The sequence below is a fragment of the Xiphophorus couchianus genome, chromosome 11 (assembly GCF_001444195.1).
Source record: "Xiphophorus couchianus chromosome 11, X_couchianus-1.0, whole genome shotgun sequence".
In the NCBI taxonomy this organism is placed as follows: domain Eukaryota; kingdom Metazoa; phylum Chordata; class Actinopteri; order Cyprinodontiformes; family Poeciliidae; genus Xiphophorus; species Xiphophorus couchianus.
In genome coordinates, this window is record NC_040238.1 from 30934485 (window position 1) to 30948285 (window position 13801).

The 13801-nt window shown below is 36.5% G+C and overlaps 2 protein-coding genes across 3 annotated transcripts; one reads left to right on the forward strand and one right to left on the reverse strand.

Annotated features, from left to right (window-relative positions):
- Window positions 1-1484: 1484 nt before the first annotated feature.
- Window positions 1485-8258, forward strand: ublcp1 (ubiquitin-like domain containing CTD phosphatase 1). Of its 2 annotated transcripts, none has more exons than XM_028031765.1 (11): window positions 1485-1592; window positions 1902-2160; window positions 2246-2337; window positions 3907-3992; window positions 4092-4207; window positions 4350-4448; window positions 5527-5564; window positions 5929-6027; window positions 6193-6309; window positions 6400-6527; window positions 7150-8258. In XM_028031765.1, exons 2-11 carry the CDS (start codon window positions 2007-2009, stop codon window positions 7175-7177), a joined length of 957 nt encoding a protein of 318 aa, XP_027887566.1. In that variant the 5' UTR covers window positions 1485-1592; window positions 1902-2006; the 3' UTR covers window positions 7178-8258. The 2 variants fall into 2 exon arrangements, with proteins under 2 accessions (XP_027887566.1, XP_027887565.1); XM_028031764.1 differs by having other exon boundaries at window positions 1492-1601.
- A 482-nt stretch (window positions 8259-8740) lies between these two features.
- il12bb (interleukin 12B, b) lies at window positions 8741-11876 on the reverse strand. Its single transcript, XM_028031762.1, has 9 exons — window positions 11731-11876; window positions 11268-11361; window positions 11073-11174; window positions 10697-10879; window positions 9893-9998; window positions 9570-9739; window positions 9269-9429; window positions 9065-9186; window positions 8741-8940 (listed from the first exon to the last, which is right to left on the reverse strand). Exons 2-9 carry the CDS (start codon window positions 11359-11361, stop codon window positions 8907-8909), a joined length of 972 nt encoding a protein of 323 aa, XP_027887563.1. The 5' UTR covers window positions 11731-11876; the 3' UTR covers window positions 8741-8906.
- Window positions 11877-13801: the final 1925 nt, after the last annotated feature.

The window sequence follows — 13801 nt, forward strand, 5'->3', positions numbered from 1 at the left end:
CACTGAGCATGCGCAGCATAGCCTGTCCCATTAAATCTCTTAGTATCATATTTGTATTACAAAAAGTTGAATTAGTTTACTTACAAGAAGATGTTTTTTGCACTTCATTTCTCTCAACAAAGCTATTGATTCTGTGATTAAAATAAAAATGGGATTAACTGAACCGTTTTAAACGTGCAATGTGAATTAAAATTAATATTTTAGTTGTTTTTTTTGTTGGTTAATTTCATCCAAAAAAAAGTTAGAAATGTTATTTATTTATACATATTTATTTTCAGGATGCTATATCAGCTTTTTTTCAGATTTATTCCGGTTTGCTTTTTCAGGATGGAATGGAATAGAAATAACATATTGTCCCTCAATGGGGACATTCAAGTGTACCAGCAGCAAAGTGACAAACAAGTTAAAGCACCAATTTACACACAAAAAATATTAACAGAAGTAAGAATAACATGCTGTGTAGTAAGGACAAATTTACAGCAAAAGAAAATGTTCAGTTATTAAAAATAAGACACTCACTGACAGAAATACGCAACTGAGATGTGTTTTTTGTGCATAAACAACAACAGATTATTTACAAGTGAAAGAAAACTATGCAACCAACAACAGGAATGTTATCTGAAATGTGAAAAACTGCACAATACTTAGTTTAAGTTTATTGGGAGCAGTTTTATGTTTCTAAAGTTCAATAGGTGCAGTGAGGAAGGACCAACACTAAAGCTCCTTTGTGCACATAAGATGCAGCAGTCTGTCACTGAAATGGCTCTCCAGTTCTGTAATGGATGGGGTGGGAAACAATGTCCAACAGTGATATAGCTAAAGCTCTTCAGTCTCCCACTCTACCTTAGTCGATGGATAAGCCCAGGACCTTTGATGATCTTATTTAATTGCTTCCACTCAGTTGTTTGTCACACTTAAATGTTTCTGACAATCAAAGATAACATGAGGAAAAATACTATAAAGGAAAATACTATCTATACAAACTTTTCAGATTTTTTGTTTTGTGTCTTTATCGTAGGTGGACTTGCTTGTCCCACTGCATAACTCATGTGTGCTTGGTTTTAATTAACTGACTGATGAACATTCTTGTTCATGATTTTGAGCTAGAAAGTAGAATCCTTGGCTCCACCAGTAAGCCATCAAATTACCACATTTTTGACTGCTGGTGTAATGAACCTATTCCTTCAGTAATTCTGTGATAACTATACACCAGACTTAAATGGTTAAAAAAAGGCATTGCTCCAAAAAAAAAAAAGATATTGCTAAAATAATTTTCACAGAAATTGTGAGAAAAGACAATGACAATGTGGGCTACAATGAGTTCAAATCGTAATCACATCTGAAAGGTTTGGAAGGAACAGAGACAGAAACAGAAACATAGTGTTAAAAGGATATTATTTGTTTAAAACCTGTTTCAAATCGGTGTTAATCTGTTGACAAGGGGTCACTATGGGAACAGTCTTTTTCCTACGTCACTACCGGAAAGGCAGGGGGACGCCAGGAAGAGCACGGTATTTATCTATCGATGAATGAAGCGGAACCAAGAACATCATTCATTTACGTTTCTGTCAAATCCCTGGAGTCACAGTCAAGTATTCCAGGTTAGCTTGCTCTGAACTGTAAGAGCTACCAGGCTCTTTTTATTATTTAATGCTAACATGTTCTAATGCCCTGCGTGTTTACATTGCTGCTAGTCACTATTAGCCACCGCATGCTAAAAATAATCAAAGTGTCCTCTCTCATCGGAAGGAATTCGGCTGTTTGTCTTAAATACCCAAATAAATTAAAGAGTTACTCTGTGTTTCTCTTGCTGTTTCGCTGATTTGCGTGTTTTGTTTCGAGCTGTTGCTGGTCACTGAACACCTCTCCTGTTACTTTGCCTTTGCCTCTCTGTTTTCAAGGTGTGGATGTTTGTTAGTCCTGGTAGAAACAGCAGCAGGTGTGTGCACAAAGGTCTGTGCGTGTGCTCCAGCGTCGTGCATGTTCGTGAAGAGCCCGTGTAAGCCATGTCTGTGTCAGTGATCATAAAGTGGGGAGGACAGGAGTACTCCATCAGTTCTCTTTCTGAGGAGGACACTGTGATGGACCTGAAACAGTCTATCAAGAGTCTGACTGGGGTGTTACCAGAGAGACAGAAACTACTGGGACTAAAGATTAAAGGTGAGAGGGCACAGATAAATCCCTTAGAGCCATTAATAATATGACTTCTAGTTCTTACTCTGTTTCTTTTTATTCCTGTTTCCAGGTAAACCTGCAGAGGATGAGGTTAAGCTGGGCTCCTTGAAACTAAAGCCTAATACCAAAATTATGATGATGGGTACCCGAGAAGAAAGCCTGGTAAGTGGAAGGGTGAGAGCAAAGGTGCTACAATGGCAGTTCATAGTAACGACTCTGTCGAACTACAACAGCTTCATAAGATGTTTTATGAAATTTACTATGATATACAGATTGCACTCATCATGGACAGAAATGTCATTCGTTTTTGGCCCTTATGGATTCATTTGAAGCATTTTTTTTTCAGAGTGGAATGATAATGCACAACATAACACAAATTTTAATATTACAATATTATTGTATGCACAATTACTGCTACGAGATTTCCATTCTAGTAACATATTCAATGACATTTGCTAATTCGGGAGAAGAATGTTTTAGGAGGGCATTTGATGTACTGGTAAAGCTTTTCAGAAACTACAAACAAGATTGTAATTTTTTTATGGATAAAACAGCAGTCATATGCCACTTGTTTAATAAAATCAAATTGAGAGGGCAATATTTACACTTAAGGGCTGCACAGTGGCGCAGTCTACCAACTGCGCCACTGTGCAGCCCTTAAGTGCAGCAAGAAGGTCCTGGGTTTGACTCCCGGCGCCCGGGGTCTTTCTGCATGGAGTTTGAATGTTCTCCCTGTGCATGCATGGGTTCTTTCTGGGTACTCTGGCTTCCTCCCACAGTTCAAAAACATGACAGTTAGGTCAATTGGTCCCTCTAAATTCTCCCTAGGTGTGAGTGTGTGTGTGCATGGTTGTGTATCCTGTCTGCCTCTGTGTTGCCCTGCGACAGACTGGCGACCTGTCCAGGGTGTACACCGCCTTTCACCCAGAACATTAGATGGAGATAAGCACCAGCACCCCTCCTGACCCCTTTAAGGGACAAGGGTGTACAGAAAATGGATGGATGGATGGTGTACAGAAAATGGATGGATGGATGGATGGATATTTACATGTATTAATTTACCTATAGCTTCATTTATTTGGAATAGTTTAAGGGTTTTCAGGGAAAGACTTTTATGCCAATGAATTCTGTATCAACTGTGAAGCATGATCGGAACCTAATGGTGTTGCTGCCAATTAATCTGGTGGTTTGCACAACCTGTTTGAATAATGAAGAAGGAAGAAAATCTTTAATTTCCTCAACTTTACCTTAAATCAACAGCTAGACAGTTGATACCCTGAGAGGACAATAATCCCAAGCACACACAAATTCTGGATAAAACTGATTGTAAAAACCTTTCTTTAACTACCTCCACTTCAGCCATATTGCGAATGTTACAAAATGTGTGTGGACATTTATCTAGATAATATTACATGTGTATGTTTATATTTTAGATATAGTATATGTATGTTTAGAGTAGAGGAAATCTACTCTCAACTCAATTTTTCTTTTTTAAAAATAGCTAAAGTTTCTTAGAAGTTATTTGTTGTATAATCATACCACTGAGAAAATGAAATTTTTTAGCTGTAAGAATGAATTTATTTATTTTAATAGATGATTAAATGTGCAAAATTGTTGACAGCTTTTTACCATGATGAGTGTATGTAAATTTATGACTGGATATATTTAAGATTTTTCTGTTTATATACCTGAATGGTGAATGTTGCACATGTATATTTGTTAATTTTAAAGGAAGATGTTTTAGCTCCTCCCCCAGACAATGACGATGTTGTAAATGATTTTGACATTGAGGAGGAAGTCATAGAGGTAGAGAACAGGTAAGAAACTTAACAGCCTGAGTGCAGATGGTTAATAAAATAAGAGAACATGTTGAAAGAAGATATTTATTTATCACTTTTTATTTCTCGGATCTTCAGAGAGGAGAATCTTGCTAAAATAGCTCGCAGAGTCAAAGACTATAAAGTCGAGGAACTGAATCCTCCCAGAGAAGGCAAGAGGCTCCTGGTGTTGGATGTGGACTACACTCTGTTTGGTGAGTTAAAGACAAGATATCAGAACCTGACTAATATATAATCCAATTTTCCTCAAAGTTTTGGTTTCATCGCAAAACAGAAATCCTTGGCAACACATCACCTCATCATTTGAACCTGGGAATTGTTGTTATGTGTGTTTAGATCACAAGTCTTGTGCCGAAACGGGTCAGGAGCTGATGAGACCATTCCTTCATGAGTTTCTCACATCTGCCTATGAGAACTACGACATTGTCATCTGGTGTAAGTACCATCTCTATGGTTTAGTTATATTGATTGGAGCAATGGTTTTAGCATTCCTTAGATGCCCGTGAACAGTTTTTTGATAAATATGACTAAGGAAAACTTCCTTCTTGGCTAACTTTGAAAATGAACCAAAATAAAATAGGTTTTCATCAGCTACAGGCCTATTTTATGAATTAGAATATTACTGAAAAATTAATTTCATGAAACACTTCCGGTAGCTTACAAAAACTGACATCTAATGAAAATATGGTAGATAAAATTAGAACATTACATCAGACCAGTAAAGAATTGCTGTATAAATATGGGCTTAATAAAACCTTTTTTTCAATACTTATTTAAATGTCAAAAGGTAACCCTAATATGACTGTATAATGATGTAGTATAGCTACTTGTGTTAATACAGTGATCAACTGCTCTAGAAAGTAGGCCAAATATTAGTTGTTTTTGTGTACCTGATGAACTGAAAAGTATGTGAGAACATAAAAGTCAAAGTTTTGTTTGGCAAATCTTCCTAATTTAGCCACTTCTGGTGCATCATTGTACACAGAGTGATATAGTTAGGGTTTATTTTGAGTAAATTGAGGCATATGTCTCACAGCTAATAAAACCCACAAGCACAAATACAGTTTATTTGAAAACTTGAACTTTACACCTGATCAAGAAAAATAGTCTTTAAATATATCCTGTCCTACTAAGCAGTATCTCCATATGCTGTACAGTATACTCGATACTTGATCAAGGCTACTTTTGCATAAATTTTGCATCCATGCTGCGTGACATGAAGGTTATCAGCCTTGGGCTCTGCTGAAAACATAAATATAGTTTTCATTAGTATTAAGCTGTGATTATTATAATTAACATAAATCTGTTCTGCATCTGTTTGGTTTGAAATTTAGAAATTGATTTGATAAAAAAAATTATCTTTTAAATTTTTATTTGAATTTGTTTTTGTGTAGCATTCTAATGAATTGAAAAGTTGGGGAATATTTCTCAAATGTAGAAAAATCTGTGTGTTTATCTCCATCTTTCAAGATTCCTGGGTTTAACGATGTATACTCGTGCTTTCTCTCTTTAGCTGCTACAAGTATGAAGTGGATAGAGGCCAAGATGAAAGCAAGTATTCCCCTTGTTTCTTTTTCAAAGTGTGTAATTTTGCCTAAGCCAGTTTTTCCTAAACATTCTGCTATGCCTGGATAAAAGGGATTTGTTTATTGGTTGGGATTTTACTCCAACCAATAAATTGTACAAAATAATTAGTAAAGACATTACAAAATAATTGTTTTACATACATAAACATTGTCTCATCAAAACGAATCCAATGTACTCCCCCTTCTCATCACATTGAGTAGATCTAATGCAACCCAAAATTTTCTAATTTCGCAGTACCATAATCTTGCCAGAAGGTGGCGGTGTTGAATAATCTTACACAGTGAGTTTAGGCTGTACATACTGTAGCTGTGTGTCTCCATACGTGCAGGAGTTGGGAGTGACGGATAACCCAAGTTACAAGATCACATTCATGTTGGACAGCGGAGCCATGATCACAGTACACACCCCGAAGAGAGGGGTGGTGGAGGTTCGTACACCTGAAACGTTTCTTGTTTCATTCCTATCTTCACTCGGGTTAGTTCATTTAATTTAGATGCACTGTAAAAGACAAACAAACAAAAAAACAGTGTTTAGGGTGATTGCCATAATAACTGCTCTGACTTTCTGTTTTCCATGACATGTGCATCTCCAGGTGAAGCCTTTAGGTGTGATCTGGGGAAAGTATGGAGAGTTTTACAACAGAAAGAACACCATCATGTTTGATGACATCGGACGGAATTTCCTCATGAATCCACAGAATGGACTAAAGGTCGGCTGTGCTTTTTACTCTTCTGCATAGACACTGTGATCCACATAAGCTGTCATGACTTGCACCTTACTTTGTGCTGCTGTTTGTTAGATCCGACCCTTCATGAAGGCCCATCTCAACAGGGAGAAGGACAGAGAGCTCTCTAAACTGGCTCAGTACCTGAAAGAAATCGCCAAGCTTGAAGACTTCAGTGGACTTAATCATAAACATTGGGAAAGGTAGGCTGACGGAGCATAAAATGTGTTGACAAGGCAATGAACATTATTCTTTTAATCACAAACACAACATCTGTAAGCCATGAACAGTATGGTATCTTGCAAAAGAATAAGTAGATATTGAACTTTGATGATAATAACGAAAGCAGCATCTTCTGCATATTTGGTGAAACTGTGCGTATTTCAGCTTTCTTTCAAAACCTACTTTTTTCTATCAGCTCTTCCATAGAGGTCAAGTCTAAGGAGTTTATAAACCGGACATCTGCTCTGCTTTGAACAGATGTCCACAGATTATGTGTTCCTTGGTCTTCATGATTCTGTTTGCACTGAAATTGCAGTTAATGTCATGTGACCAAACAAATACCACATGACCAACCTCCCCTCCTATAAAAAATAGCAAGAATATGAACATTAATATCGATTGTTTAAACGATCGACTGATACCAATGTTAGTGCCAATATGTTGTGCATCTCTATTACATTAATTTCCAGCAAATTAAGATGTATAGCTGTACTGTGACAAAATTTGAAGGTTTATAGCCTGGATATTTTTTTTAAGATACTGTATATTCCTCACACTTATTGGTTGTGAAGTGAAAGTAATCTTATTTGTGTGTTTTTGTAGGTACTTATCCAAGAGGCAGCAGCACTGAGGAAAGAGTCAACTATCTGCAAACAATTGGGCTAGACACAACATCTCCATCCTTTAGTTCTACCCAACACCGTCTCTCCAAACAACCTTGTTGGACTTAGACCACCAATTAACCCGTAATGTTGCAGACGCCAACACTGTCACTCCCAGAAGTAGCTTCCTTCCTCCTTTATATATTTGCATGGTCTTCTTGGTCTGAATATTTTTTTTACATTCATTGCCATGACAAACTCCAGAGTGACTACCAGCTAATGATGGACGGCTATAACACTCAGTCAAGTCCACAGTGGCCTACAGATTTCTACAATTGTTTACATCTGTTTTGTCACATCAATGTTGGAGGAAAATAAGGGTCATGTTCCTGTGTGTCCATCCCACCTCTGAACGCATTCTGGTCCAGAAAGCTCAAATATCACATTTCATAACAGGTATTAAAGTGTTTTCAGCGTGCAGGGAGTCATTTGGTTTAGCGGCTATCAGTGTACATTGCATATCTAGAAAATCTCTTGGTTGTAATGAAAAACCTTGATTTGTACCTGTTTCTTTTTTTTTTTTTTTTTAGAGCAGTGGTCCAAACCAAAAGCAGATTTGATCACTGCTATACAACAATATGCAATAACCATTAAAACTACTGTGAGATAAAAAATAATATTCATAAAATTTTGACACTGGTTACATCACTGACTATTACAATGGACTTCAATGCATGTTTTGCTATAATATATTCATGAGTTAAGTGTGCAGCGCTGGTCAAGGCTGGATGGGTGCGGACGTGGATTTGCCCAAAAATGTGTTTGTTCTGTTTTTGTTTTGGGTGTCTTTTTTTTTGTGTGTAATTTGTACGTGCACACTTTAAAACACTAGTTCAAGAAAGGATCAGTTGCTTGAGTTTTTTTCTGGTATCGAAAGTTTTTACCAAACAGTGTAAGTCTAATTTAGACTATTTCAGTTGTTACCAAAAGTCCTTTTAAGTTATAGACAAAGGTGTAGTTTATTATTTAATGAGATGATGTCATTGTCTGACTTTTTGTTTTCTTATGAACTTCCTGTAAATTTAACCATAAAATCTTTTTGTACCAAAATTGTCTCTGCTGTTTATTGCTCCTCTAACTCTTTAAAATGAGTTGGTTTTTTTTTTATGCTGCAACGTTTGCATTTGCAAACCTGTTCTGGTGTCCAAATAATTCAGCCTTGGTCTTATTTGTTTAATGAACGTTTTTAAAGAAGTTCTGGTCTTTGACTTTGTTCACTTTGCAAATATTAATCTGGTCTTCATGTTTTCATTAAAGAGTTAATTTCTTGCACACCTCCCATTTAAGTTAAATTTGTGCAGTGCCTTTCTGGTTGGACTTACATATTATCTGTACAAGTTTGAGTGAACTTGCTCTGACAGCTATGCACATGTTGGCTGTTGTTGCTTTGAATGTTTTCCATTTGTAGATTATTTTCTGTGCAGTGAAGGAAGTATTTTTAAGATACACACAAGAAATAGAGATGCTGGATTTTATTATGAAATATAAAAGAAAGACATTTTTGGAAAATTGGTTTAAAAAAAGAAACAATGTTCAATTTAGTAATTCACAAAGGTTTTCATCCACTGTAAACTTATAAAACTAACTTAAATAAAAAGGAATAAATACTGTACATGTATACATTCACTTTTAGCAAGGCTTAAAAAACTGAAAATCTGGTTTTAAAGTAGTTGTCACATTTGCCCAACTTGCTTCATTTTAGGATTGGCAGTTCATGATGTTTTTGTTCACTCTGGAGAAAAAGAAATAATAATTATGATTAAAACAAGTGGGAGAAAAGAACATTTATTTTAGGACTAAAAATAGTTTAAATAATTTTTTTTTTATATTTTAAGAAGGTAGACTGAAGCACTCACGGGTACTCAGTCCAGCGGCTCCATTGTCCCTGGGTAAATTTGTCCTGAGCTCTCACACAGAAAACATACTTCTTGGATTTGATATTGACTTCAAACTTGGTTTCTTCAGTGATTTTAGGCTCCTTAAATAATTGACACAAAATTTTAAACATAAAGTGATTTGGCCAAACTAGAATCTTAAATTGGCATTTGAATTTCACTTACCAGTAGGATCTTTTCAGTGTGGCAGGATTGTCCGTTCTGGACGACCTTGACCTGGAAGTGGAGGCTGAAGTAGGTGCGGGGCTTTTCCCAGGTGTCCGGGTAGTCCCAGCTGAACACCTGACCACAACTTATGTGCAGGTTGGGGAGGTTTTCTGGCCTTACTGGATACAATATGAAGAGATGAAGTCAAGAAAAGTAAGTAAATCTCAGAATGAAAAGTCAGAAAAACATGATCACAAATGTAATCATTAAATCCAAAAAACATAACATCAAACCCTGATATTTCTGTAAAAGGACCTACCAATCTCTCTCAGGTAGAATGACATTGTGTAGGCCTCCAGACGAGAGTAGCTGTGCATGTAAATGGTGAACTGGATGGGGTGTGTTTCCTCTTTGTAAGGGCAGTCGACATCCTGGCACTGAACCCCTGATCCATCAGCATCCAGCACACAGGAAATCTCATCCGTGTTACTGGATTCAAGACAAATAGATAAATTATGATCTAAAACAGGTAATAGGTAATAACCCCTTTATGAAAGTATTGCAACAAGTTTATTTAAAGTGATACTCCGGCTTTTTATTTAAATTAGTGGGAGACTAATGAAGAGAGACTTCTGTCCTTACCGGTGTGCCTTAACCAGGAGCACAGCAGCGTGGGATCTGTGATGCGTTTTCTTCCAGGTGCAGTGGAAAGAGCCTTTGTAATTCTGTGCTGAGCAATGGATGTGACCTGCAGGAAATAAGAATAAAAAAATAATGGACTTAACTACTGCTTTTCTAAGCAAGAAGCCACAAATGGATGAGAACAACACAGAAAAGGCCCAGGTTTAAACTCAAGACTCTCTTTTTGCAACAGTGTTAAGAACAACATCATGCATAACAGCTTAACCAGTCTAATGTTTAGCTTTAAGTGTTCCTATATGCTATATTTAAAATAAATGTGTATTCTTTAATTGATCATTGCTACCTAACATCAGCACCAAAATTAAACATTATTTTTTCTCCCTTTTCTTTCCTTCTTTCCCTTTTCTCATGAAGGAGGTGGAGATTGATCTCATCACAGATTATCTGTTGTTTCTGCTAAAGGTGGCACACCAAGTTTCTATGTTAGGAGATTTTTTATTTAGGATGAGATTGGTCTGGATGGCTTTTTTTCTTAGTAGTATATGAAATCATTATTTGAAAACTGATTTTTTTTAATGAAGTTATAGTCCAATAATAAAACCCTGTGATGAACTAAGCCGTTTTAAGCGAATCTCTAAATTAGCTAATACTTTATCAAATAATGTTATTTCAGTTCTTCCTGTCGAGTGACCCCTTTCTCTCCATTTTAACAGAACAGCAACATCTATTCTATTTTTTTCATCTTTCTTGGATCCCATAACCTGTGATTCCCTCTCAGTCATCCCTTCACCTTTCTCCTCTCACCTTGTCCGGGGGATTTCTCCTCCAGGATGACAGTCCGGTTGTCTGGATCCAGCTGGACCAGGATCAGCGTGTGGTTCAGGTATTCTCCACTAGAGCTGAGGTGACAGGAGTAGTTTCCTGCTTTCATCTCTTTCACCAAAACGGTGATCTGGTTTCCCTGCAGAGCTGGTGTCATTTCCTCCCCTGAGAAATCCAGACGTTATAGTATCAGTTATGTTCCTCTCAGGCTTGTAAAGTTCCCATGTCTTTAGCTTTTGCTACAATAGCAAGATGTCAGATGTCTTTTATAAGATTACGCTCTGAATCAGCCCTCAGTGAAGGTGTTCTACAAATATGATATGAGCTGCAACGAATATCAAACAAATTTTATTTTTACCATTTTTCTTCCAAAACACTTCATTGTCCTGATAAGAGTCTCCGCAGGTCAGGGGAACTTCCACTATGCTGCCATGAGCATGTGGCACTTTTACCACCACAGCTGGGGAAATCATAAAAAGAAATAAGAGATTAGTTAATATTTAACATGAGGGTGGCTAAAAAGAGAAAAGCAAAAAAGAAAAGAGATAAAAACCATTGTCCATTAGAGTCTGGATGATAGGCTGGTGGATATTGGAGTTGGCAAAGCAAAGGCTGGCACTTAGAACCAACAGGAGCAACAACTGCATCTGTAAGAGATGAGAAAACATTAAAAACATGAATAGCTGTTTTGAGGTATGTGAGGTTATTAAACCAGGTCAGCAATATTTTATAGTTTAGGAGCTACAAATAGAATGTATTTACAAATGATTTCAGACTGAGGAGCAGTGGGTTTAAATATCCCAGCATTAGAGTATTTACAAATATTGAAAATGAGAATATTGAGGAAAATATTGAATAACCAATACATATTAAGTACTTTTTATGTGAAGAATAATTTAGGCTAAAATTTAAGCAAGCCTTTGTTCCTTCAACTGATTTTTGAATAAATTCAACATTTTGCTATACATTCAAATAACAGAGAAAATTAAAATAAATATATAATGAATATAGTTTACCTTGATTCTGTTGCTCGATCCAAAAATGCTGAACTTGAAAGCAGATCAGAGAAAGGCTGTCTTGTCTGTCTAAACAGACTCAGGAGTCCCGGAGTATTTATGCAGCAGGCTAAAACCCCCCCCCTCAGCGTGCGTGCAGGGGTGTGTGCGTGTGTTTGTTTGCAGATTATGGGTCCTTCACTCAGTCGGATCACAAAGCAAATCCAAATGTTTGTTTGTTTGTGTTTTGTTAATCAGTAGCAAATGTTTCACTTTTGACATTTGACATGTGATTGGTGTCAGTTGAGAGCTCAGTTAAGTCACCGTGATGCGGAAGACGTCACATCTTTTACAACAAAAGACCTGTTCATGTTCCACATAAAAACTGCATGTCTGATTATTGAGCAGCCACACTGACCACATCAAGGGGAAGTGAGTGCGCCAAATGACAAACCATGTGGAAAGGGAACTGGAGACATGCAACTGTTTAATTGATAACACTGAAACACAACTAACACTTCTTTGGAAGAAAACAATGCTCCAAAATTTCATTTTAGCTGGAAAAATCACAAGAAGAAACCCGTGGATTTGATTTGGAAAGAAGAATTGATGAATGTAAAGAACAAGTTTATAATAATGCATGAAAAGGGCCGTTTCTTCATCGCTGTTCATCCTGCAATATGACCCCTAACATTTAGTGAGTTTCTGTAATGAGACCACTTCTTATAAATAAACCTTTGACTTAGCTGCAGAAGTTTCTTTTAAATCTCATCAGCCTCTGAACAAAAAGGTGACAGATGACTGTAGTAGTAGGAAAGTGGTTTCTAACTATATCATTTCTAACTCTCACTTTCTCTTAATTTATCCTTCTGAAAAGAATTGCCAAAACCTTTCCCCTTTGACTCATTAGTGCAGTTTCAAATATAAGAGCAACTTTGAAATATTCCCTCTGCTGAAGGAAGAGATATCCTTTCTCTTTGTGGATAAAAGCAAATCTGTCCCCAAAGCAAACTTGTGCCTTTTGTTTCGTACTCCCTCCAGAATAGGTCTCAATTCTGCTTCCAATTTTTAGCTGAACGAGTTTGAACGCTGCATTCATTATTTTCTGCCATCATCTGCCTCTAACCCAGACAGAGTGTAATCCTTAGTATGCAGCCATAACATACTATCTCAATAATATTAACTTTATTGTTTTAATATCTGCCAAATGCTTTTTGTGAAATCTGGATGAATATTTGACCTCTATGTATGTCAAAATTGATGGAGTCTACAAATATGCAAAAGGTTAGAGTAATGGCAGCAGCTTAATGTTGACCAGCTTTATCTATCCAAACACTATTGATATTTGTTGGGGAAGTCAGTTCTGTTGGAACACCAAAATTTGCCCAAATTGTAAACATCTGACCCAACCTGTCACCTCAATAACACCAGTTATTGTCCACAGCAAAGCAAGTTCACTCTCAACATGAGCTGAGAGGTTGATGACTAAAAATAACCCCAGCTACATCGACGCCTTCAAGCTCAACATCGGTCTGCTCCAAATGAACAAAGAAAATCTCAAGACAAAGCCAAAATTGAGCTCTTTGGCGAAAATCTGCAAGAAGTGTGTTTATACAAGGTGTTATGAGGCTTTCAAGTCAAATATTTTAACAACTGTCAAGCATGTTGTTGGTGGTATCATGATGAGCTCAAACAATTTATCAAAAGTCCAAATCTATTTTGATAATGTCAACAATAAGTGGATGTTTATGTGTAAGTAGAACTGTACATATCTTCCTCTATAACATCTCTGGACCAATGAGTTTTTAGAATGAATATATTTATGTTCTCACTGGAAAAAGTAAGTAAATGTAAAATATTGAAACTAAAATTTAAAAAATTGGGAAAATAAGGAGAAAATAACATTTTATTTACTATTGCTTAATACAGTAGATACCAAATTGGAGGTCAGAAGTTCTCTGTAGGTCAGACTGAGGAAATCCCCTGAAATAAAATTTAATTATTTATTATGGTGGCAGAATCATAACCAGTGACTTTAAAAAGATGAACAAAATGATAAAGGATAGTTCTTCTTTGGAACATTACAGACAAG